We start from the raw sequence: 27159 nt of genomic DNA, 5'->3' as shown, positions 1-27159 counted from the left end.
TATAGAGAGGGCAGGCACGAGAGGGCATGCATTGAAGACACTGATTAGAAGGGATTGAACCCACCGTTAAAGGAGGAATGAGCATTTGCATGTGTCGAGTAATGCCATAAACAGGAGAGGAGTTGAGGAGACAGGGTCGAGCCAGGATCCAAGCACAGGAAGGTCATAGGGCCTGCCTAAACACCTCCTGGGGAAACTAACATAATCCGCCAGCTCACTCACTCCATAACTAAACCAACGGCTCCAGCTTTTCCCATGACTCACTGCAAAGACATAGCAACAGATAGTTAACATGCAGTAAGCATGGGTGGCGGTTGTGTCCCAACATCACCAGGCAGATGACATTTCTTCTTCTGTGAGAAAAGAAGAGACTGACTGCCGGAAGAAAACCAAAACCGTTTGAACTGTGAAAGGATACCTTTGGACTGATGGAAAAGCTTTATATGGTAGGTCACACCCAGAATTTTTTGTTTACGAGGGATCCATGTTATCATAGGGCGAGAGCAGCATAAAGTATATGTGAAACACGGACTACCCCCTTCTCCTGTATTTTACCAGTGTTCAGACCACATACAGTAATACACAGATGACTTGTGTCATCATGTAACTAACTGACTCAAAGCTTTGGTGATTATATACAGGAAACCTTTGATTCATTTATTTCACAGTAGTTTCATCATTACAAAATATAATGTTTAAAAACATAATTGACAACATGGTTCTCACAAATACAAAAGACATTTTTTCCAAGGGTTAATATACAAGAAACAGAGACTGGCTTTCTCATTGTGCCATCTGGTCATGAATTCTACAACAATACAAAGAAGTGTTTTTCTCCCAAAAAATTGGGGCTCTGTTAAACACCTTTATAAAGAGCAGTTGAAAAACTCTGAGAACAGTCGAGTATTAACACAATGTAAGATCTTATTTTAACATGACTTTTGACATCAATAATCTCTTTCCATTTGGCACACAGTTTACCTATCTTTACACAACACAAGTGCATATGTAATTCTCTTATACCCCTATCTCTTGGTTGTTATTCTACGTCTCTGAAGTACTAGATGTCTGTAACTTCTATACATGTCCTAGTTCAAAAAGAGGTGTCAACGCACTGCGTTTCGGCCTATTATCATGGGATAAACCCCATCCTTGAATAGGTTTTCTCGATGTTTTCTAGGAGGGCTTCGTCAGGACAGATTATTTTTTTGATAAGGCTTTTAATCTTTTAATCCTTAATATGACATACTCTTGTTTGGTAGACCGGAACAGGGACCGTTTTCTTATAGCTGTCTCATTTAATGGGGCCAATGTTTTAAACTTTTTGGATCGGTGAGCGCCCAACTGTCACTTAATGTATCACGCTGGCTTGCTCCTCCGCGGGTTTATTTCCTTTTTCATAACAAGATTAGATTTTCATTGTCCCTTGGGGCTCGCTTATACATGGTGTACGGTGATCGAAGTGTGCACGATCACGGAGGAAAGAACCCGGAAACAACGGAAATCGACCAGCGCCTAGACCAGTGAGCCCTACATTCTAAAAGGCAAAGAAGCTGTACTTTGAAAGATTGAAACACATTGGTTGCTACGCTGAAGTCTTGAGGAAGGGAGCCCCGAGACCTGATGAACTCCAATATCATCTTGAAGACAGGACCTCAAGACCCTTTTTGTTTGAACTGTGCTACTTTAAACTTAGGGAAGAGAACCCCTAGGATTGAACTGTGCTACTTTGAACATGGGGAAGGGAACCCGAGGAATTTGTGGAACTGTTTGTACGTGAACAAGGTAAAAGCTAAGAACTGGAAGAAGCTCAGAACTTTGTGTTGATCACCATTTCTTTGATTATTGACATGCCTATACAAGGTGTAGCTTTAGTTAGGAGGGAAAGCATAGGTGTTGGACATAGACAGACATTTAAGTCCAACTCTGACTCAGACATTACTTAGTTCAGGAAGGGAAATCCCACCTTAGCATAGAGCTAGTTAGGGCTTCTACCATCCTGACATTTAAGTTACTAAATATCCTTTGATTGAACTTTAAGTCTGTTGTCTGTGTCTTGCATCATGATGCCTTCACACCTGATAATTTCAAGGTAATCTCCAATATTGTGAGCTTTACTCTTTCTCATGCTAGTCCCATTCCTTCTCCACCTCTCATACCACTGACTGATTTTTCTCTGTGTTGTGATTGGTATGCACAGGAGGAGGCACATAAGTGATGGTATTTTATGTACCTTCCATATGAGAAGCCCCTAGAGGGCAAATAAAATTGTTTGGACGTTCATGTTGCCAGAACATGGTCCACAGTTTCATGATAGCTAATGTTGTCAGGCCTGGGTAGGAGCAGCACTTGGCTTACTAAAGGATTACTGATAATTAGGGCATTAAGCACTGCTATACTATGGCACTACATTTACTGACTTCCATTCTAAACCATTACCGTAGTAACTAAACTTTTGCTTCCAAATATTTTGCTATAAGGAAAACTTTACATGTTGTAATACACTGGGGCAACCACTAGATGACAGACTATGCATAGCCTGTAAATCAAAAGCAGATTTCGCAAACTATAATTGCATAGCAAAATATATTGTCACCTTTGTTCCCTGTGGGGAGCTATATTTAACATGCTCCCTCCTATTTCCAACTTTTACAAAACCTGATGCCCACAAAAAGGATTCTATATAGACTTAAAGTCAAAGAGGGCAGACGATTACATCTTGCTGACTGGTGTGTAGATCTTTCAACACAGTTTTCATAGATTACAATTTTACAGTTACCCATCTTCAAATAAAAATCAACCCGTAAAGGTTATACTGCATAAAATGTACTGTGTCCATCAGGAACGAAGTTACACAGCATTCATACGCAGGCAGTGTACCACTTTGTCTAATCCCATTTACACATTAGCATAAGAATAACAAATAAGAAATCAATAACTGTCCAATATTGTTTCTCCAAGATTTACTTTGCCCCAAGGATGTCTACTACTATACATTCACAGAGAACAGTTCTATTAGAAAGTATTTCAATCATAGCTGAATGAAGCATTGCCGCATACTAAAACTAGAGAACATGGCAGCATTAACGATAGAGAGTCCGAGAGAGTGTCTCAAAGGGGACAACCTGTAGGGCCAACAAGAATATATCAATTCCATAATTTACTTTCATGTCTTGAGTTTCAAGAAACTGTAAGAAAGAGTTTTTATATAGAAAATAAACTTTGCCCTACTTACTTTTGCATCATTGGGGCAGTCATTTGAACAAAGTCCGCTCAAAACTGTGGAGAGAAAAAAGAAAAGAGTACAGTTATTCTTTGTGACATTTATGAAAAAGTAGCATAGTCAGTGGAACACTTCTGCACCAGCTCATATAAATGATATTGGTCGGCAGGCATAAAAAAAGATGCACTTGTAGAACAAAGTAGAATGTTACAGACAACTATGTGCAGTAACTTCTCACAGGAGTTGCTTCATGAACTCAAAAAGATGTTTTGCATATCAATGCTTTTAGTGGCTTCTAAACAGTTGTCCTCTTTAAATGTCAACTTTAAATGTCAACTCTAAAGATTTCTTTTGTCAATTTCTGAAACAGCACTTTCATACTTCCAGAAGAATTCCTATTTTGCAGGAGGGATGTTTTGATAATGTTTTGCAACTGCCCTTCCTTTGCAAGCACTGCAGATAGTGATATATTTCGGTAACTGACAAAAAGCATACAAAGATTGCATAGTACATTACCCTTCACAACCAAATATTACTCAACCAGTAATCCTCTTTCTGTGATTTGTACCTGCTTAGAATGGCATGCTTTGCATAGACTGCCATCTATTGGTTGGCTCATAGTACAACACGTTTTTCAAATTTGAAAAATAAACTATCACACTATCCATTTCAGTGATCGGGTCTCTTTAAACGGACATTGAGATGGTGGATAGATGGGGATTGGTGGGAGAAGTGACCACCCTTTCAGGTTCGGCAGGGATGCATTTTGGTGCCTTTACTATTCTACTTATATATCAATTGGGTCATTGAGAAAATACTGCTATCACCAACTGATGCACCATCTCTTGGGAAAGCTAAATGTCCTATCTTTCCGTTTGCAGAATGATGTGAGATGGATATCCCTCACCCCGGCAAGACTTAATAGAAAGCTTGCAATTTTCTATGAATTCTGCAGTGAGAGGGGTCTAGCGATCAACAAGGCAAGAACCAAGGTCAAGTAATGGCCTTTTTGCCACCTCACAAAATAAAAACAGAGACCATCAATCGATGGCACTTTATATGAACAGGTGAAGGGACACGATTGCCTTGGCGTCAGGTTGGCAGCTGGAATTACCATCTCATCTAGAAAATGCAAGTATGGTTCTAGCTAGATATGCTGTAGTTACAACTAGCTTTGCTAAAACCCATGGCCAATGGGCTTTTCGACCTGCATTGAAAATCTATGAAATGAAGCTGCAATGTAGGATGCAGAAATCTAGGGGTATCAGCCATGCCTTATACTGCATTTAGGCTACTCCCTCTTTGCTGAAATATAGAGCTGCTCCATGATCCCGGCCGGGATGCAAAGGCTTCTGTCCTCTGGTGCAGAAAAATGCTACAGAGTTGGCATCCTACAATGGACATGGTGCATTATGGCGTAACCCGTACTCTAACTCTTGCCATCAAGGAAATGGTGAAAGCAGAGTTTGTGTCGAACGTGGAAGATTGCGTGCTCAATGAGAATGCCAATTCTGCCAGACTTTCATGCTATTCAGAAACTATTTTTTTATGAGTTGTAGCTCGATTATGTGGTACCAGCACACAAGAGATCCTTATATAACGTTTAGATTGGTATTCCCCAGAGAGGCAGTGATGACATTGCTAGATCATCAGAGACTCCTCCCTCGTTTCCTGTCTTCACAGATACTCTAGAGCCTCGGTGGGCTTCACCAAGGATTCCCGCCGAAGACAAAAGTCAAACCAGAAACTCCTCCCACCCACCACGGCAGAAGGACCAAGATAGGACAAGCACCCAAAAAATGGCAAACAAAACTAAAATAATAAAAGAATACTGCCACCATTTTGGGCCAATGGTGACCCTTCTGTGCAGTACCCCAGCTGCAAACACAGCCTGTGTGTAAAGAAATCCCAAAAAAGTAATTAGAACACATCTGCCACACAGCCACTCAGGTATGCTTGCCACTGTAATAGAAATGTTACAGGAGCCGTGGGAAAGGGGATACAATGTAATCCCTCAGCACTCTAAATAAGGTAGGGTGTGCTGATCTCACAATATAAAATGTATAGAGGATAATAAAATATCCTTCTAACCTTGGTAACATTAGTTCATACAAGGTAAACTAGAGAAAACAAAAAGGGAAGCCCAAGGGGCTCCTCAGCAACACTGCACAGAAAGTGCTGTGTCCTGCAATAATAAAATGTCGATGCCCAAAAAGTTATAGGAACTTATGATTCCAAAAATAAAGTATGGAGAAAGACTGCTAGGGGTCTCACAGGTGAAGGTGATTTGGCATAAATATGAAAATCTAACCTAACAGTACCCGCACCCGAGAAAGGGGCATGGCTTAAACCCTCTTTATGGCTTTTGATGTTTATACCACCTCGCTACCTGTTCTGCGACCTCTGGTCATTACGGTAAAGCAGAGCTTACGGCCCCACTCCACATGGTGGCCACTGTAGGATATCTTAGAACCTTCCAAGATGGGCACCATGTAGCGTGACGTCAGTTCCGCTTCCTGTTGTCCCTTCGCAGCGGACTTCAAAATGGCTGTTGGAGCAACAGACACCGCATTGCAAAGCTCTGAATACCTGCTTGGGCCTTCATCAAAAGGTTTTCTTCCCCTTCATGGTTTACCTTCGGGGTGTCTTTCATAGGGGCCACTCCCCCCACACCCCAGTTCTGTATAGACAGACATCGTGGCTACTGGTGGAGGATGACAACTCTTCACCAAAGCAAGAAACCAGAAAACATTTCAGGTATGTTAAGTCACTGACAAACCAATAGGGAAGAATAGCCAATTGGGAGGAAAGGGGCAAGATAAAGAGACCTAGAAGACAGGAATTTGTGGGTTGTTCGGGTGAGGTCACAGGAGGTAGAGACAGAGACCAAGCGGAGGAGGACGGTGCAGAGGAATGTGGAGGCGGATTATTCAGCCAGTGTGCAAGGTGAGGTATTGGTTGGCGAGAGGAAGTGTTTCTGGGAGTGAGTAGAGAGTAACGAAGTGAGCGAGGTTACATAGTGAAAAGCATTTTGATTAAGGAGAAGGTGTAGGAGGAGGAGTGGTGCGGAGAGCGGTAGTATGAGTGGTCTGGGGAGGGGAGAACAGTAGGGGTGAGGCAAGAGTAGTATGGGTGAGGAGCGAGGAGAGTAGTAGTGAGTAAGATCTGAAGTTGGACATAAGCAGAAAGGATTCAGAGCGAGGAAGGACCAGACAGGGTGAATATATAGTGTCTGAAAGGCATAAACCTTAAGCAATTCCTTTGGGGGAAATTGATGGATAGGAACCCCTAGATTGTTTCCCAAGGTTGCAAAGGTAGATAAAGTGTTTGCCTTTAGGCTGTCACCAGAGGGCAGACATTTTGTAAACAATAGAGGATAACTATCTCTAGTACCAGTCAAAAATCGAGGGACACCTGGGTTATAGGGTGGGACTGTCCCTTCCTAGGTTATAGAGAAGAATGACCATCGGGCCTTTTGCAGAATTCAAAAAATAAAAACCCTTGAACTGTATCTGGGAGTTGGTGCATTCTCTTGAGGACAACTGTAACACTACTCAATTGAATATTAATAACAATCACGTTATAACAAACACGGTTAGAAGAGAAACACATTGCAGCTGAAAAACCTTTGTGTTTAATACCTACGTTCCCTTCCTAATAAATAAGTATTTAGTAACATCCGTGGCTCCTCGTTAGTTAATAAAGTCTACAATGCAAAGTCACATTTATTCTCAAAAGAACTCATTAAGTCAGTGTTTCCTTGGCGTTGGATGTAGCACATGGCCAACGAGAAAACTAACATTCAAACTCCAGTCTACCAACTATGAGCCACAATATAAATACATCATTTAAATCCTCCATAATCTACACTTCAAATGTAATAAAGGGTGGGGTGTGGCCCCGGGAGCATGCGCTCCCATGACTCTGCCCTCCCGCGCCACACCTCAGTCCCCTTTGACGTGTCAGCCCGATTAACCTGCTAAACTAGGTATCTTATTAATGGGGGAAGGATGGAGGGACGCATGGAGGAAAGGGGACGATGGGCTAGGAGTAGGTTAGTCACTATGGTGAGTAACTTGTAATTACTCCTAAGTCCCTTCCCCTTTCCTCCATATTGCATGGGCGATTACCACTGAATGATGCCCAAGCGAGGTGTGATGCTTTGTATCCTAAGGAAACCAGTTCTTTAGGACTACTTGCCCGAATACCGAGTCAGATCTTGCGCTGCCATCCAGACAATAATGCTTGCAGAAGGCCAATGGAGTGGCCCACGTAGCTGCTCTACTAATGGTTTGCCATGACACATGCCTCTGGAAGGCGACCGCCGTCGCTTTGGCCCTAACTGCATGAGCATGCAGGTTTTGTGCAACTTCCTTCTGCTGAGACTTATAGGCCTCCTGAATGGGGCGACCATCCTCCTTGCAATTGAGGCCTTAGAGGTTTAGAGACGCCTAAGGTTACAAATAACGCCTCTGTTTTGCAAAACCCTTTGGTCGTGTCTAGATACATTTTAAGGGCTTTTCTAACGTTCAGCCAGTGCAACCCTCTCTCTACTAAGTCCTTTGGGCAGGAAAAAAGGTTGGCAACACAACTTCTTCATTGAAGTGGAATGAGACCACCACCTTCGGAAGGAATGCCGGATGGGTGAGGAGCACCATCTTGTCTCGATGGAACATGGTATACGGTTCTGCGGCCATCAGGGCCTGAAGTTTGTTCAATCTCCTAGCTGAGGTAAGACCCACCAGCAGGGCTGTTTTGATCGTGACCAGCTTCATGTCAACCGATGGCATAGGCTCAGAGTGCCTATGCACCAATGCAGCGAGCACCACATTGAGGTCCCACACTGGATGCAGTATTTTGGTAGGAGGGTATAGCCTGGTCAGCCCCGTCAAATGTCTTGGCTACCTGGTTGGAGGAATGACTTGTGGTCAGAATTTCTGTAAGCGCCTGGTGGTGGCCAGGTAGGTCCAGCATGTCCTACCCTGTACCCCTGAATGGGGCAAGAGCACTGAGAAAGATAGCACCTGATCTAGCGTGCACGCCAGAAAGTCTATCCCTTTCACCCAGAGGCAAAATCTGGTCCATTTGCTTTTGTATTGTCTTCTGGTGGACTTGCTTCTAGCTTTCTGGATTATTTCCAGGATGCCTTGTGACAGACAGATTTTGCATTGTTACTTGCTCAGGAACCAGGCAACTAGGGCTAGATTCTCGGGAACGGGGTGGACTACCACCCACTCCCTGCTGTGAGAGAAGCCTTCGATCGTGGATCAGTAGGTTCACTGGACCCTGCACCGCCAGCCATATGAGGTCTGAGAAGCAGGGCCGCACTGGACACCTTGGGACAATTAGAATCAGGCTCATGTTGGAGAACTGTGACTTTGCTGAGAACTTTGTGAATGAGTGGCATTGGGGGAAATGCAGCCGCCTGCATCCCACTCCAGGGGTGGTGTACGGCATCCCTGAGGGAGCCTTGCCCCTGACTGACCCGGCCAGGATGCACACTGCTGACATCTCGGGTTCTGCTCCAGGGCGAGCAGGTCTATGTGGGGTCAGCCCAATCGCCTGAAGATGTCCGCTAGGACTTGTTCCTCTAGCTGCCACTCAGTTGCCCACCGAGAGTCTGCTGAGCCTGTCCGTCTCCAGGTTAGACTCCCCCGGCAGATGAATCGCCAACAGCCGGATGTTGTGTGCCGTGGCCCACTCCCATATCTCTATGGTGAGCCTGCATGGGTGGGAGGGAATCTGGTTCCCCCCCCCCTGCTTGCTGATGTAGAACATGCACGTGGAGCTGTCGGTTTTAGGCAGACCGCCTGACCCCTTATTAAAGGCAGGAAAGCACAGAGGGCCAGCTGGATGGCCTTCAATTCAAGGAAGTTGATGTGATTTTTCTGTTCCTCCTTCGTCCATGTGCCATGCACACTATGCGCATGTAGGATGGCTCCCCATCCCTCCATAGAGGAATCCGTAGTGATAGTAAGACTCTGGAGGTGGTTGCCTGAAAGGCCTGCCTCCCCCAGAGGTTGGTATCCTGTCACCACCATAACAGATCTGGTATGAGGTCTGCCAGGATGGAGACTGCTGCATCCAGGGAGCCCGTCATTTGGTTCCAGGAGCCCATGAGGTGCAGCTGCAGTTAAGATTTCTTGTGGTTGATGGAAAACCCCAGATTGTGTAGGGGCTCCATAAGCCTGGAGGCCGATTGCCAAAGCCCCATGGGCCACTCTGCACTGACCAATCAGTCATCAAGATAAAGATATAGATGGTGGCCTTCCACTCCGAGCAAGACCGCTACCACATTCATCAACCTTGTGAACACCCGTGGGGCTGAGTGGAGCCCAAACAGCATTACCTTGTACTGAAAATGTAGCCCCATCACCCTCAACCTCAGGAACGAGCGGTAGGGCTGCCAGATTGGGACATGCAAGTATGCATTCTTCAAGCCTAGGGAGCATGTCCAGTCTCCCCCACACAGACTGTGCCATCCGATCTGGCGTAACCATCTTGAATTTTTGGAGGGGTAGTGATAAGTTCAGGAAGGACAGATCAAAAACCACTCGCAGGCCAGCCTGGTTCTTTTTTTGTATTGCAAAAGTGTGCGGGTAGAACCCAGAGCCTCGTTGAGAGGGGGAACGTCCTCTACTGCTGCACTTTGTACCAGTGAGCGGATCCCCGCAAGGAGTGTTGGTGTGCCGATTTGAGGGTAGGGAGGAGACGAAGGAGGTTCCTTATGGACCGGGAGACAAAACCTGTGCGAAACCACACAATGGATCCGGTAATACGAAAAGAGAGTCCACCAGGACTGAGTGTGGAGAGCAAGCCTGCCCCCCAACTGGAGAACTGCGCACCTTGATGGGGCCATCATTGCTTCTTTGGGTCTGAGGCTGGTGCTTGGGAGGGGGACTGAAAGAAGCCCTTGTGTGAAGTGCGCTGATGTTTGCGCTTGTGATGGCTGGGGGACTGGTCTGGTTGCCTTGCATTACGATCCTGGAAGCCGCTGAATCCGCCAAATGTCCTTCCACAGCCTGGCTTGGTTTGGGTCTGTCCTAATGCCCTGGTCGCCGGCTTTGCCGGAATGGGCAGTGATTTGGATTTTTTGGGAACTATTTTTCTTTTTGTCTAGTTCCTAGTCTGTGGATGAGTGGAAGAGATCTCCCCCCTAAAACGGCAGGTCCAGGATACGGTTGTGTACCACACGTTGAACTTTGTGGCTCTGAGCCATGCCGTCCTTCTCATATCTGTAGCTACGCAGATTGCTCTGCCAGGAGTGTCCTTATGTCCAATAGTGGACTCCAGAATATCTTATGCCACTATTTTGGCCTCTGCCAGCTCCGTCTAGAATGAAGCCTTTTTGTGCACAGGGATTTCTGGTAGGAAGTCCGAGATCTCCCTCGATAGCCTCTGGTTTGCAGAGGCTAACATGGTGTCTGCATTCGCCTGTCGCAGGTGGAGAGCAGCATTTGAAAAAATCTTTTTCCCATATACTTCTAGCACCTTTTCCTCCTTGCACAACAAGGCCGAAGTTAATGTGGAGGTCTGGGGCTTCGCATACATGGACGCCGCTGCTATCAGAGATTAATGTGACTGTATGCACCAAGAGGAGCAGGGAATCCCCCTCAGCCTGCCTGTACTTTAATTCCAGTCTCCTGTTCTTGAGTTGTGTTGAGTGAGGCTTTGTCCAACCTTTTTTGCTATGGCTTCAACCTCCTTCTGAAAGAGGATGCCTGACCTGGAGGCTGATTTCCCATGAGGGCCTCTGCTAATACCACCGCACCCCCACCACCCAAAACCCCTCAGGCTGTTCCTTTTGGGGCTGTCGAATGACTAGATACTCTGCCATTCCTGCCAGCCTGTCATGGAAGGCCCTCGCAGATGACGAGGTGTCAGGGTCCTCCTCTCTGTCCATCTGGTCCAGAGCACCCGGGCCTACAGGCAGTGTAATAGGGTGGGGGGGGCGGTGTAGTAGGGGTGCCTTGCTGCCACTGCACTGGGACCTGAGGTGGAAGCATGTCTTTTCTGATGCCCCCGAGAATGGTGCCCATCTGTGGGGATCTCATAAGCCTGAGTAATTTGTTGAAAGAATCTGTCCTCACAGGCTGGGGATGCACGCTCCTGTGACGTGGGCATGGTCAGCGTGGATGGATGCGCCCGTGCCTCGCCCTATCCACTCCATACATGGTAGGGCTCTGTAGTTGCACCCCTGTCCCGCAAGCAGGTATGCGGTGCACCAGGAGACTGGAGGGGTGACCATTGCCCTCTAGAAGTAGGCTCTGTGCCTTGCCGCCCTTCTGACTGGCACGCAGGTTCACGTGCCGCCATTTTGTCTTGCTGCACCGCCATTTTGTCCTGCCGCGACACGCTTGGTGTCGTATTAGGCCTAGCCTCCCCTGCGTACTGCTCTGGGCTTGTATGTGCTTTTTCCACACCTCAGGTTCCTGACTGATGGGCTGTACGCCCTCGGCCAAGGGCCGTAGTGCTGTCACGTGCAGGTGCCACCTCAGACATGGGCCCAGTACTAGTGCAAAGCCCCTCAGGATTTTTCCGGTGACAGAGCCAACAGGCCCTCTCAGCAATGAAACCGGTAGGATCAGAGGCCCCTTGGCCGCGAGGCCCATAGCTCGATGAGCCTCGGTACCCGAGCTGGTGATAGAGCATTCCTGTCCCTTCCTAGACAGCTGTTTCCTGGGAAAGGAATTGCCCTTGCAGGTTGCTTTGTTCAAGAAATACACTTGCCTTTGTCTTCCTGCGCACATACTCCTTTATTTGCTCCAGGGGAGACCTGGAGAACAGCTCCTTCCACCTAGCAAGCCGGTTCTTAAGGGACCAGGGAGTAAGGGTGTTGCACATCACGCAGCCTTCCCAGCCGTAGTCTTCTCCAAGGCAACGGAGGCAGAGTGTGTGCGGGTCCCACGTGGGAAAGGGCACAGACTTAAGCCCACCGGGGACTGCAACAAAAAAAGGGTTGTTAGTAATTTGGGACCAAGGTCCCCAGGTTAACTAGAAAAAGACTGGAATTATGAGGGGGGAAAAAAGGGCCCCAACCACAGCTCTGGTGAAGTAGGTCCACTCCTGTCAATGCAGAAAAGAGGACTGAGGTGTGGCACCACAGGGTGGAGTCAAGGTACGCGTGCTCCTGGGGCCACACCCCCACACACATAAAATGAAAGGGGTATAGACATTTTTCTGGTGAAAACGATTCAGTTTCGCCCCTAGCAAGGGATACCCATGCAGTATTGAGGAAAGAGGACAGGACGTAGTAGTATGCTACTTGTTTCTTGCGAGGTAGAGGTAACACGTAGAAAAGAATTCGAAAAATGTTAAATGGATTGATGACAGCAATATAAGGACGAAACACATGCATGTTGAGAACAACCACAAGATCGTTACAAATATCAACCCATCAAACCTGCAGACAGCAAAACTATGGAAAATACATACTATATCTATAGCATCTGCGACCGGTAGAGCCAAATGTAGATTAGAGCAGCTCTCATACAAAGCCTGTATGTGCCAAAGCATCCGCTTTGGCCTGGGATTAATGCGAGCAGCTGCCACTGGTTCACCCGCCAATATTAAAGCATGCCCTTTTCAGGGCACCTTCTCTGGAATAACACAGATGTAGAGCAATATTGCAGCCTCTCCTTTGGCAGCCGCTGGCCACTAGTGACAGAGGACACAGCCTGGAAATAAAGTCGGGGATTTACATCAGCAGGCCTTCAATCAATAGCTCATTCCCAGTGTTCCTGCTCCTCTAATTTTATCATGACATCTGCTCTGTGGAGGACTGCATCTTTATGCGAAGAGTACTAGTTCAAGCACAAACATGCAAGATGAACATGAAGACAGTCTGGGAACCTTGCGACGGATCTACGCTCCCTTCGAAGGAATTCTGCATTTACATAATTGGTCTTTTTACAGCAATCAGAGACTACACAATTTAGCCTCTTGAAATATGCGTTTGTGCTACCTTGAATTCTATGGAAAATCTGTGCATATGCTTCTAAGTGGTAGTAAAGGCATGAAAGCAGAACGTTTCCTTTCGATTCCAAACCATCTGAACAATTGCAGAGATCTGCTTTAGATTGATATGTAAAGCTATAAGAATCTACATAAAAAATATCTATCTAGAGGGCTATCAATGGGTATACGGACCGGGTTATTTCATCTTATTTCAATAGGGAGGGAGGAGTGCGGGGGGAAAGAAGGCAAACTCTGCAAACATTTGGCTTGATTTACTGAGAGTCTGGTTAAAATTAAACTTTTTCTCTGGTCTTGGAGTGGAGGAGGGCAAAGCATATTTATATGAAAAGGAGTGGGTGGCATAATGATTAAAGTTACTCACTGCATTGACTAGAGTACTCAGCCCATAGTCCCCTTTCCTCCAATCTTTCTGGGGCGCCCTCCAACATGGGGATGGCACCGAAACCTTTGGCAGTGAAAAATGTAGCTTCCCCTTTAATGTAGTACAGCACGCTGGGGTGTGACCTGGGGCGTGGAACGCCCCACCGAGGCACCACCCTCCGGCGCCTCTCCTCTGTCCACTTTGAACATATTGGATGCTAAGACACCTGGCTACACATATATATACACCCCTGGCATACAAGCAGGGGAAGGTGGATGAGACATATGGAGGAAAGGTGGTCTATGAGTACTCTTGTCACTATGGTGGGTAACTTTAATTACTCATACATACCGACCCCTTTGCTGCATCCTTGTGGGCGATTCCAACAAACAAGATCATCGGGTGGAGCCATGACAGCCTGCGTCCTATCTAGGAAGAAACAAACAGGTTCTGTAGCATCACCTGATCAAACTCAGCATCACACCTTGAGCTGGTGTCCAGGTAGTAGTGCTTGCGAAAGCAGACGTAGTGGCCCTGCTGATGACATCGCAAGAAACATGCCTCTGAAATGCGACTGATGTGACCTTAGTGCTGACCGCATGGGCATGAACCCCTCCGGGACTGGCTTGCCCATGGCCATATATGCCTCCCAAATGGCCTGACCCATCCACTGGGCAATAGAAACATTGGGAGTCTGAGAGCTGCTGAAGGAGCCACCAAATGTCACATCAATGCCTCAGCCTTCCTGAAGGATTTTGTTGGAGAGGTAAAACTTAAGGACCCTCTTGAGGTCCAAGGAATGTAGGGCCCTCTCTGCCACCGACTGCAGGTTCGGGAAGAACACCGGTAGGCAGATCTCTTGATTCAGATGAAATGGAGAGACCATCTTGGGCAAGAAGTTGGGGTGAGTGCGCATGATGACCTTGTCGTTGTGAAACATGGTGAAAGGCTCGAACAAAGACTAAGACTGCAGCTCGCTGACCCTGCATACAGAGGGGAGAGCTGCAAGCAAAACAGTTTTTAGTGTTACCAGACGCATGTCCACAGAGGCCATTGGCTCGAAACGTTTGTGCTGCAAAGATGCAAGAACCACATTGAGGTCCCAGACCAGATGCGGTCTATGCACCGGAGGAAGTAGCCTAGACAACCACCTTGAGGTGGGCCTTAACCACCGGGTTGGCTGCCGAAAACACATGCTCAGGGGAATTCTTGTAAGCTCGAAGGCCAACAAATAATTGCAGAAAGCATCCACCTGAACTCCAGAATGAGCCAGATGCACTGAAAAAGCCAGTACATCGTCCAGAGGGCAGGTGACAGGATCAGAGCCCAATGGCAGAACCTAGTCCATTTGCTCTTATACTGGGACAGAGTCGAGGGCCTCCTGGCCTGTTGAATGATGTCCTAGTTGCGATCCGAAAACTGAACATGCTGTAGCTTTAGAGCTGGTCAGGAACCAGGCCACCAGTGCCAGCCTGGCCGTGTGCGGGTGTTCCACTGCGCCACCCTGCTGAGTCAGGAAGCCCCCGTTGGTGACCTGCAGATGGACAGGCCCATTGGAACACAAATGCAGCAGATCCAAAACTAGGGCTTCGAAGGCCAGTGGGGGGCAATCAGGATGAGGCTGCAGCCCACCGAAGCCCAAAACTAGCATAGGGTCCATTGAAGCAGAAGGGGGGCAGGGGTGGGAATGATTAACATCTGTGGCCGTGCCAACAGATCTGGAAGGCGTCTCCCAGAGACCCCCCCCGACCCCATCCTGCCCATGAAGCAAACTGGGGGCACTTGGAATTCTGAGGAGATGCGAACAAGGCCAGGTCCGCGAACCCCCAATGCTGGAACAGGGGCAACAAGGAGTCGGTTTTGCACCCCAAGCGGCACAGATGGTCCGCTTCCAAATTGCTGTCCCCCGGGAGGTGGGCTGCCAAAATCCAAATCCCCTCCATCAGGGCCCATTCCCAGATGGCTACCGCCTCCATTGAGAGGAGAGCGCGTGGGGAGGGGGGGGGTGCCACCCTGCTTGTTCAGTTAAGACATCATTCATAGTAGAATTGTCCATCCTGACCAGAACAGACCAGACCAGACCAGTCCCTGATGAGGGGCAGAAACACCCTGAGGGGCCGGCCCACTGCCCTGAGCTATAGCAGATTGATATGCAGGAGGGCTTCAACCCTGGACCATAAATCGCGTAGCCCTCCACAGTAGTCCCCACCCGAAAGAGAGGAGTCCGTCATCACCACCAGGGTAGGCTCCCGTCGGGTGAAGGGGGCTCCCACTGAGACATTATCGTCCATCAAACACCAGCGCAGATAGGGCAGGAGGAGTCTGGGTATTGGGATCCTTCCGACTGAGACCCCCATCTCCTGATCCCATTAGGCAGCCAGGTGGAGCTGGAGGCGCCTCATCTTGAGGCGTGCGTGCTGCACAGTGAGCATGCAGGAGGCCATCAGCCCCAGAAGGTGGCGGAACCACCATGCTGAGGTGGTCGAGTTGGCCACAAAGTGCCCTATTGCCTTACAAAGAGAAGGGCGCCCCTCTTGGGGCTGGGGAACGCCCTACGAATGGCTGTGTTCCAACGCACCTTTAAGAAGACCAGATCCTGGGAGGGGCTCAGCTATGACTTCCTCTGGTTGAGGGAGAACCCCGGCTGAAGACTATCTGCCAATCTCTGGCTGGAGTGTACCACCCCCTGGGGTGAACTCGCCCTCACCAGCCAGTTGTCCAGATAAGGGTATAGGTGATGGCCCTCCAAGCAAAAGGAGACCCGCCACTGCGTTCATCAACTTCGAAAAAAGACATGAGGAGCCGAGTTCATGGCGAAAGGCAGCACCTTGTAGTGGAAGTGGTAAAACAATCATGAACCTCAGAAAATTCTGATGCGGCTGGTAGATGGGGACATGCAGGTACGCATCCTTGAGGTCTAGGGAACAGATCCAGTCCCCTACATGAGAGTAATCATCTTGAAGTGTTCTAGCAGTGAAGACAGATTGAGAAAAGACAGGTCCAGGACTACCCCCTCAGGCCAGCCTGTTTGTTCTTGGGTACCGCAAAAAAATCCTGGAAGTAGTAGGAGCCCCCTGTCTGAATAAGGAGCTGTTTCCACCCCCTGCATCTCCAAGAGAGAAAGGACCTCCTGTAAAAGAGCCAGGAACCAAATCTGACAAAGAGGAGGAGAGGATGGTAGCGGAAGAGGAAGACAAACTCGTGGAGACTATGGACAGGATCCAAGGGTTCTTGAAAAGACGCTTCCAGCTGTCATGAAACAGAGCCAGTCAGCCCCCTACTCCCTAGGGGGAGCGGATAAACCCATGCAAAGTTCTCTGCTGCTTCCGCCTGTTGTGACGGGACGACCTGTCAGGCGTCAGTGTACCGCGGTCCCGAAAACCCTTGAAGCCGGTGAAAGCACAGGGTTTGAATTCGGTCCTGCCTTGAGACTGAGGGAAGGACTTGTGCCCTGGCTTCATCATGTTGGCCAAGACCTTGCCGGTTTGAGTGGGGGTTTTCTTCTTTGTCAACTCATCATCAGTTGACGAATGAAAGAGGTCCACTCCCTGAAAGGGCAGATCTAGGATACGCTTTTGCATGTCAGATGAAAACTTAGTGGCATGCATCCACGCCGCCATTCTCATCTCGACAACCAGGCACATCCCTCTGCTGGCTGTCAATGTGGGAGACCGAAGACTCCACGAGGGCCTGCGCAACGCCCAGACATCCGCTAGACCGGCCTTGAAGGAGGCTTGCCTCTCCAGGGGGAGGTCAGGCAGAAACTCCCAGAGCTCCCGCCACAGCTTCTGGTTAGCCTCGGCTAAAAGGGAGTCAGTGTTGGTTTGCCATAGATGCAGTCCTGATATGACATAACAGCATTTGCCCACAGACTCAAGGGACTTCCTTGGAAAGACAACTGGAAGTAGCTCCCGAGGAGGAAGTCAACAAAGAAGATGGTTTAGAATATAGGGAGGCCACAGACACCACTGAAGAATGTGGCTGCGGATGGGAGGCCAGGAGGACTGGCTCCCTGTCCATTAGCCTGAACCTGCTGTCCAACTTCTTGTTCATCTGGGCGTTGGCCATGGGCTTCCCCCAGACTTTTCTCGCCACCTGCCAGACCGGATCATGGTGTGCTTGCCCAAAATCTCTGCTAGCACTCCCGACTGCTGAGGGGCTTTCTTGGGCAGAGGGACCACCAAGAACTCTGCCAGGACCTGTAGGCTGTCATGAAAGGCATTAACGAATGCTGAGGGTTCATTGTCCTGGGTGTCATCACGGTCCTAGTCACCCCGAGTCTGGGGCCCTGGGACATAGGTGCCGGTGGGCCCCCCCCCCAGGTCCAGAGCCAAAGAAAGGGCTCAACGGCTGTCGAGGGGGAGGCGTTGATGGTACAGTAGGAGGTGGAGGGGTCTGAACAACTGGCAGGGAATGGACCGGGGGAGGGACTAGCACAAGCACCGGTAGCAGTGGAGGAACAGGCGGAGGACCCAGAGGAGGGGGCCGTGGAGGTACCACTTGCGGGATCAGCTCTTTCACTATATCCTTCAGGAGCCCTGTCATCTGAGGGCAACCCATGAGGAGGAGAAAGCGCATGAAGAAGCAGTTGTCAATAGTAGCTGGATCACTAGGGGCCTGATCCTGTGAAGTGCTGGGCTGCCGCTCCTGGTCAGAGCGCAGAGGCGATTGAGGTGTGTAGCCTTTAGGCTGCGATGGGTAGATGAAGCCCGGAGGAGACCAGATGCCTGCACCATAACGTCCCCAGCCGCTTCCAGAGCGAGGGGGGCTGGGAACTTCTTGCAAGGCCCATTCAATGGGCGATAGCACAGGCATGCCCCGATTCGAATCCAAAATGGCTACCAGCCTAGCAGGCTCTGCCACGTGCCTATCTGCCATTTTGGGGCCTTGCCCCGTGCCCTGGGCAGGATCGTGCAAAGGCCCTAGAGCCACATGGAGGCTCAGACATGGGAGGACACGCCTTGGCTCCCGAAACAGAAGCGTCAACCTCAGAGTTCACTCTGGTAGGTGCTGAGCCCACGGCCGGCTGGACTTTAGTCGAAACGCCCTGACTCATAACCTCGGAGTGAGCACCGGTAGGCTGTGGACCCTTGGCACTTGTGCCAGTAGTCTTGCTGGATCATGCCGAGGACTGACTCTTGGCAGTAGCACCCGACAATCCTTTACTCCTTGGGGTCAAAGAAGAGGACAAACTTGATTGTCCTTCCGAGGACAGCCCGGTAGTGCCCCTGAGCCCCTCTGCTTGGGAGCCGGTAGCCTTAGAGGCCTCACGCCTGCCAGAACCTGAATCCGAGGAACCCTTACCTGTGGGAACCCAGGGGAAGGAGTCACCGTGCTGAGGAGCTGTGCTCAACGGAGGGCCCACCTTATCTTGATGAGAGGTCCTGGAGACAAAGTCATTAACGTGCACCAGAGGAGAAGTGTGGAATATCTCCCTCCAACCCGACAACTAATTCTTCAATGCCCTGTGACCAGGAGCGCTGCAAGCCGCACACTCGCCCCACCGGTGGTCAGGCCCCAGGCACTCAAGACCGAGTGCATGAGGGCCCGATGCCGGGAACGAGCGGTTGCATGAAGCCCATCTCGTGAATCCTTCTGCAGCCGACATGCGCTTGGGGAGGCGAGGCACCGGAGGGAGGTTAAATAAGATTGAAAAACAAAGGGGAGCAAGCGGAAAGTTACAAAAGTCTCTGCTCTGGCTGCCAGGTCCGACACCGTCCGTGTGCCAAAAGGGCCTGGGGTGAGGTGCTGGAAGGCAGGGCCTTGGTGGGGCGTTCCCACACTCAAGGCCACGCCTGCAACGGTGTACTAAATTTAAAGGGGAAGCTCCATTTTTCACTGCTAAAGGTTCCGGTATGCTCCCCATGTTAGTGGATGCCCCAAAAGGATGGAGGAAAGGGGACGGGACGTATGAGTGAAATGAGTAATCAAAACTGCACATCTTAAAGAAGTAAAAAACAAAAGCCCCATTGTTAGATTCACAAAGGAAACAAAGGTTTAAGCTAAAATATCAAAAGGAAACACCCAGACAGAATGTAGGGGGATTGAATCATCACAAATCTGAAAGCCTTTAACAATTGGATAAGTTTGGAGATCTAATAAAGGGCATTCCCACCATGGCTAGCACTCACCTTCACTCTACACAAAGAGAAGCTATAGCACCAAATCCTTACTTCTGATTTTGCCATCCTGATGCTGCAAAACGAGCCTGTACTCTGCCAAGGTAGCAGTAAAATCCATTCCAAGGGTTGCCCAGTTGATGTGGTGCATGATGTGACGAATCCTGGGAATCTGTCCCCTCTCCCCAAGGGGGAACCACCGCCTTTGGGTCTACAGAGTTTAGCCTGCTAAACCTAACACCCACTAGGGGACAGGGCAAGTGGGATCCCACTGGGGGTGACCACCATCTGGAGACAGGCAATACCTAAATAGGAATGTATGCCTTCCTCTCTTCTCCCAAGAATCCACTAACTTTATGGGTTACATGGGAGGCAATTCACATGCTGATTTACCATTTCACACTATAATGGCTGGTGTGGTTTCTGACCCCTTTCAGACACAGTCTTCCACCGGCGAAGGAAAATGGGTGAAGAGTCTGCCCCTTTGCTGTCTGAAAAAGAAATCGCCAACCAGCAAGCGGTAGATCAAAAGGAGAGAGTAGCCGCCCAAGCTGCAGACACAGACTGCTCATGGAGCAGCACTGGCAAACTGGGAGGAGCAGAGGAGAGAGAGGAGTACATGTCTGGTGTGGAGCCAGAAAGGCAAGCCCATGAAACATCTGGTGCCCCTGCTGAGACACAGACAAAGGTCACTCCTGGAGGACCAAAATGCACAACAAACTGAGGAAGCGGTAGGGGAGCGTAGGCTCCGAGACATGTGGAACCGACTGAGGAAGCCAAAGTGGAGTTTCTGTGTAGCCTGACATGACCACCAGCCCAGAGAAACACTGAAAGACCAGGTACACAATAGTTAATCGGAAGCAGGATGAGGGCAGATAAACAAAAAAAAAACCAAGGTGCGGAGGAAGAGCAGACCCCAAATTTGGCAAGGAGAAACAGACCCCAAAAAGGGGTGAGAACAATCAGACCCAAAACGGGGGCGAGACCAAAATTCCAAGCAGGGGTGAAAACAAGCAGTCCCCAACCTGGGGTGAAAGCCAAAGTGACTGCATGCTCGGGTATGAGACGCAAGACCCCTAAGCAGTGGTAAGAGGCCAACAGACCCCGTAGACGGGTTATAAGAAAACTGACCCCAAGATGGGTTGAAAGAAACTGCATCACACAGAGGAGTTGTGATACCAGACACCCCCCAGGAGGGGAGAAATACAGAAGGCAGTGAGGTGGGGAAAACACCACAAAGTTCCCCGTAGTGGGAACCAAGCAAAACGACTGGTTTGGGCCTACAATCCAAGAAGTGTCCAAAGAGAAATAAGAATCTAGAATAAGCGAGAAAGAGAATAACTAAGGACTGAGCAGTAACAACAGGAGGGAAAGCTGGGAGAGACATTTGGTGGTGCCTTGAAGTAGAATGGTACAACGGGCACAAAGCCCTTTTTCCTCTGATTGAGAGATTACGATGGGGACAGAAATCAGCCACAATTCCATCATTTGAGTAGAAGACAGTTATGATAATTTTGGTTAAATTAGGTTCTGTTTAGTTGGAAAGTGGCAGGGACAGGAATGGGGTTAAGATCGGTTTATCCTGGACGGGGGACTTGGATTATTCTGTTGTAAGACATCCTGACAAGAACCCTGTTGAAGCCTTCTTTCTTTAAGAGTATGGCGAAGTGTAGGGATAGTATAGGTTTTTGTGTTCAAATAAAAATTACGTTAACCAACATGCCACCTTGTTCGTCTCTGGATTCTAACTTACCCACAATGAACAGAATGTTACTATGCTACGGTATGCTATGCTGTTTTGCTACATGATGATTCTTTATACTATGTCATGCTACTTTGTGGGTTTTTACATTATGGTAGGTTATGTCATGCGAAGTGTGACAGGGTCAAGGAGCTGAACCTGTCAAGGAGGAATGTGGACCCTTACCTGGAGAAGAAGGCCTACCAGTACTTTGCCAGACCCGCCCGAGTGGCGAGATGAGGGAGTTGGGAGGGCCAGAGTGTTGGAATTTACTGTTGTGCCCATCTGGTTCCTTCCTGGTCATTATGGACGGATTTGCATGCCCCCATCAAGATGGTGGATGCACGTTATGGCTGTGCGCATGACTGGTCAAGATCAAGATGCCCTTGCCCGTCACTCGCGCCCCGATCCCATGGATATAAGCTGGTGGGACAAGTAAGGCTATGTGTCGCAACTTTGCTGCACTGGTACTCCGTTTCCTTGTCCATTGTTCGTATGGATTCCTCGTTCTTCTCCTTCCTCCCTTTTTTTTCCATGGCTTCCTGGTCCTCCATGCTTATCTCCTGTAATTCTTCTCCGGGTCCTGCCTTCCTCTTGGCCTATAATACTTCAGAGCATGCCTTTCCCTCGAATGCTACACTACATGTCTTCCCTCTCGCATAGTTACCCTCGGATCCTACCAGCAGTTATCCACCTGTACTGTGGACTTCTTTTTTAGTCCTGGTCTCAGCTCGGAATCTATTGACTCATTGCCGCAGCACCACAGCAGAGTGACTTTTTCTCCCCCCTCTGGCTTTTTTCCTCAAATATTGGTTCTGAACGCCAGGGCAGCATATGTCCTCTGTTTCTATCAGAGGGTGAGGTGGCTACTTGATTGGACAGGCCTCATCTTTCCAATTCCAAGAAGCGAGCCTCTCCCAGGTACGGCCACCTGAAACAGGGTTGCTGATGCTCCTTATGTGTCTGGTTGCAAGTGGAACAATCCCACGTCTCATCAAGAAACCAGAGCAACATGCTACGGTGCTGTGTGCTCACAGCATTGGTTATACAAAAAGCATGACAATTGCATAATAAAATATTAGCAAGTATTAGAGAAACACATGTTTAGTGGAAAATTATTTTGGGAATAATACAATGTCCAGGTTTGCTTGTATTAAAAGTAGATAGATCACAGTAGCCAATGCATTTTGGCCAAAAGCCTTCATCAGGCCGAATCTATAATAAAGACAAATAAACAAAATGGTGATCTCATATGTACAACAAAGAACCAAACTGATGTTACGTGAAAAATGAAGGGTTGTGCACCGTGGTTCCTTGATCCAGGACCCCCATCCACCTCGCTCTAGATGATCGTCTCCTTGGGACGAACTTGATCCGCTGGGGTCACATGTGTGTCGCTTCTGGCTCTCCATTCTCTGTGGCCTCTTAAGCTCAGACTGCATCGCCCTGGAGATCTACAGTCAACAGGCTACGTACGCCGACCAAAAGACACCCATAGCTACTTACTGTAGGGGCTGCCCCAGTGACATCTCTGGCATTCTTTGATCCCTCTTGGGGGTCTGTATACGTCTGCAGTCACAACCTTTGGAAAGCACCAGTTGGAGCAAATATTTCTGCAGTAGACAAGCATCGTACCCATTGTCATAGAGTGCCGACCCTGTATTAATAGACTTTACGGTCGCTCCAATTATCATGCGTGGGGCAGACTGGTGCCAGACTGGTGCCCGCTTTCCCCATACTCTACTACATCCTGTCCCTTAAAACGGCCACAGATAAGTTAGGAAATAAGGGACCCAACACAAGATGGACTAATATAAGGTGAGCAGCCCTAGTTCCCTAAAAATCACTGCACCCATGGGGGTCATACAAGACCGTCATTCTTCACCAACTGCTCTCTCGCTCAGGGATGTGATGGGTGCCATATCGGATTCCAGAACGTCCATGGAGGGGGAAGAGAGACAGGCTCACCTCGGATGTCAATCTACTGCACCATGATTTGCACAAGATGACATCCAGGATGGGCAAAGCTGAGAAACGCATCTCAAATTCTAAAGACACTCTCCGGACAGTGGAGCACCAACTCTCAGAGGTAACACAAAGGATGAAGGTACTGTCGGGTCAGGTTGAGGAGAGCTAGGGACGTTCCCTGAGAAATAACATTTGTATTCTGGGGCTCCCAAAAAAAAAAAAGAAAGTGTCATAGCATTGAGCTCTTCCTTGAACACTGGCTTGCCTATCTCATTAATACAAAGGGCCATTTGAATTTCTTTTCCGCTGAAAAAGCACTCCGGACGCCCACCGGCCCATTTAAGCTGGTCGCCTCACCTCGAATGGTTGTTGCTAAACTACCGGGATGATGATGCACTGCTGAAAATGGCTCGCTCAAAGGGATCGATTAAATATATTGGCACAAGGATTGCCTTTTATCCTGACTATGCCGAAGACGTCCAGAAAGCCAGTCAATCATTCGACTCAGTGAAGAAAAAACTTCAGTCACAATGAATAAAATACACTCTTCTTCCCGGTGCAACTTAATGTCTACTTGAATGGGAAAACTCATGTATTCACAGACCCTTCGGGAGACGTGGACGTGGCTGGAACTACATACAGAAATGAACAAGGGTCCACAGGACTGCGGTATCAACATCCTGCCAACTCGAGACCACCCACTGTCACCACAGCCGGCCCAACTGCAAGATTCCGCTGCTACCCCACGAGACGAAGCGCAGGCATCCTGGAATGTGGGGTGAAGACCTCTGTTCTTAAGCAACTCAGTGAAACCATCCAGCGAATGGAAGGGACAGTATCTGTGGTTTTTGACACTTAGGCCATACCCAAATCACTGATGACGGCTGCACTGCTCATTCACTCCCCCTTCCAATTAACTTTTGTTTCACTCTTAAGTTTGTTACATCAGTGTTTGTTCGGCTCATTCAACAACTGGTTCTATGTTTGGGCGACAAATACTTCCAGTTGGGATGAAGTATGGGGGGGGGGTGGATGGGGATGTGGTGTGGGTTATTATTTTAGAATGATACACCATACTAATCTTACACATTTGCAAGGCAGCAGGCCCAAAGGGATTACTCATCCATAACACACTCTACGAGAAAGCTGCCCAGCCACTTAGATGTGGGATGACCATACCGGAAGAAACCTAAAGTTCCTATCATGGAATGCCAAAGGCTTTGTTTGGCCGCATTAAAAGGGGGCTGGCTTGTATTACAATATATTAACCAGTTGTGGCTTGTTCTAAAGAGATTCACCTGGCAGGCTCAGACTGCAACTTCTTTAACAGATCAAACTACAAAACCTCCAATCATGCAGTGTTCTCCAGAGGCTTCTGTGGAGTGTTGGTTCTCATACATAAACGTCTAACACTAAAGATCCTATCAGTACCACAAGACCCGCAAGGAAGATACGTGCTTTTGATGGGAGAGCTTTGGGGGCCCATTATTAGCACTATTGTAGCATGTACGCCTGTGAGAAACCTGAGGGTATTCTCCCAATAATACCTCGAGAATCCCTTACTCAGGTGGCTAGGGAAGGGCTGGCACTCGCAGATCCCAACCCTGGGGGTGGACGAGCGAGGGAGGATGACCTGTTTAGAAGAACCCGGGGTCATACTTGGGGGGGGGGGGGGGGGGAGATACCTCAGGTAAGATGCTGTATTATACAAGCAAGAGGGACAACGAAGACTAGGTCTATGAAGTCTTTATAGGCTGCACCAAATCGACCTCCCTTCAATCTAACAAACTTCCTCTTCTGAAAGCCAAGAACCCCTCCGTATATAACCAATCCCCTAGGATCCCCAATTCCATTGCTCTCCGAAACAACCTATCCCAGTATCCTTGCTTTTCTAATTCCTACTTGGATTATTCCAATTGTTCTTCTCCACGTCCCTCTGATTGTTTCCCACACTCCCAACAGGCTCAGATAAAACACTACAATTCTCACAAACCCTCCTGTTTATTTCGCAAACCTTCCCTAACCCGTAGGACACTCTGATATTCCAACACCTCCCCTTTCCAATACAAAGACTATAATTTTCAGTAACACCTTATTCCCATCCTACCCCGTAGGACACGTACAAACTCTACCTCTTCCCTTTTCCGACACCCACACTTGTCTCCAATGTATAAAACAATGGACTGGTAATAAAACTGTGTACTTGACATGTCCCAATACAAAGGTCAGGCATTTGATCAGAATCACACACACACACACACACCCTACAGCCCCTCCCCCCCCACAGGAATAAAAGGTGGAGCAAGAGAGCACAGTACAAGCGAGGCGAGCACAGCAGACAGCATGACGGCACAGCTATGCAGGCACGGCATTTCGAGCGAAGGAGAAAGGCGGCAGGAATCGAGAGGGTGGCGAGGAAAGAAGTAACCTTGCCCTTTTCGTCCAAGGCCCACGGAACCTTTGGGAAGAGAGCCTAAGAACGCAAACAATAGCACACATGTCTTGCAGCAGATGCCAACGGTACACGGGGCAAGCCTACGCTGATAAGCTTGAGCGAGGGAAGATCCTGCAACCGTGGTACCAGCCTTGACTCCAGTAAAGCCGAAAGCCAAGTGGTTCAGCAGTTGAGGGAACAATCGATAAGAACCAGGCAGTGTTGAGGGAGAATCGCAGAGTGGCAAGTTTGAACAAAGTTTAATGAATTGTAAAAGAACTGTAAAAAGTGTTAAAGGGAGACCAGCTGCATTGGGAAACCGGCACCATGTGCTAACTCAAGAGACTCTGGTCAATCCCCATCAGAGCGAAACTACGGGTACCAGAAGGGTGTGGGAGATTTGTCGTAAAAGGTCAAAGTGGTCATACAGGAGGTCTAGTAAAAGACCTGTACAATCAAAAGACTTTCATCTACAAATTGTTTGAAAGCAAGGGAAGTGAATCCCGCAGACTCAAGCGAATGTGAAGTTGGCAAGAGGGAGCCCGACCAAGTGATGCTGATGAGAGGGGCAAAGTCTAAAATCCCGAGAAAGTGTTTTGACAAAGGGTTGTCCACTATGAACTGTTTGAAAAGACATTGAGAAACCAAGGGAAGTGAAACCTGCTAAAGAGAAGAGAAGGGTCAGAGCCCAACCGAGGGAGATCCAGGGGTGAAGCCTCACCCAAGTATTGGCAGTCAAGAGGAGTCCGAGGCGACTGAGGGAGATACAGGGGTAAAGCCATCACCCAAAAGTTAATTGAGAAAAGAACTGTCATATAATTTGTGAAATGAGATATGTAAGAAGGGTCAGCACCCAAGCAAGTGTAAGACCGTCAGCGCATACGTGGCGGCATGATTTGCAAAAATGGTCAGGAGCAGAGACGGAAGCATGGCAAGAGGCGGCAGGGGGAACCAGGGAGGCGGACACTCGGGCATTGGCGGCCTGGAGACACCTAGTGGCTACAATAGCAGTAACGGAAGCTGTAAACGAGGAGAGCGAGTCATGACAAAAGCGTCACTGCCAGACTCTTGAAATGGTTCCTAGTGATTGCATCGAATGCAAAAACTTCGAATGCAAAACCATCTAAAAACAAAATGCATCGAAAAAATTATTTAAAAAAAAAATTTAATGGGGCCCCCCAACCCCTGTTTTTTTACCCCTTAAACCCATTATTTACCTACAAAAAAGGCATTTTTTTCGATGCATTATTTTTGATGCTTTTGCCTTCGAAACTATGTATTCAATGCAATGCCTGGTTACCTCTTGAAATAGAAAGTAATTGTGAAGCGAGGTGA

At 48.5% G+C, this 27159-nt stretch overlaps 1 protein-coding gene across 1 annotated transcript in view; it reads right to left on the bottom strand.

Annotated features, from left to right (window-relative positions):
* The window catches only part of ITFG1 (integrin alpha FG-GAP repeat containing 1), a 1448837-nt gene that overhangs the window by 322487 nt on the left and 1099191 nt on the right, over positions 1-27159 (bottom strand). The window contains exon 13 of the mRNA XM_069607059.1: positions 3236-3279. Within this exon, the coding sequence (XP_069463160.1) occupies positions 3236-3279 (44 nt within the window). The remainder of the gene's footprint in view (positions 1-3235; positions 3280-27159) is intronic.

Source organism: Ambystoma mexicanum, chromosome 1p, assembly GCF_040938575.1.
Source record: "Ambystoma mexicanum isolate Mex_15411 chromosome 1p, UKY_AmexF1_1, whole genome shotgun sequence".
In the NCBI taxonomy this organism is placed as follows: Eukaryota; Metazoa; Chordata; class Amphibia; order Caudata; family Ambystomatidae; genus Ambystoma; species Ambystoma mexicanum.
Note: the sequence above shows the minus strand (reverse complement) of the source record. Positions and strands in the feature narration are given on the sequence as shown.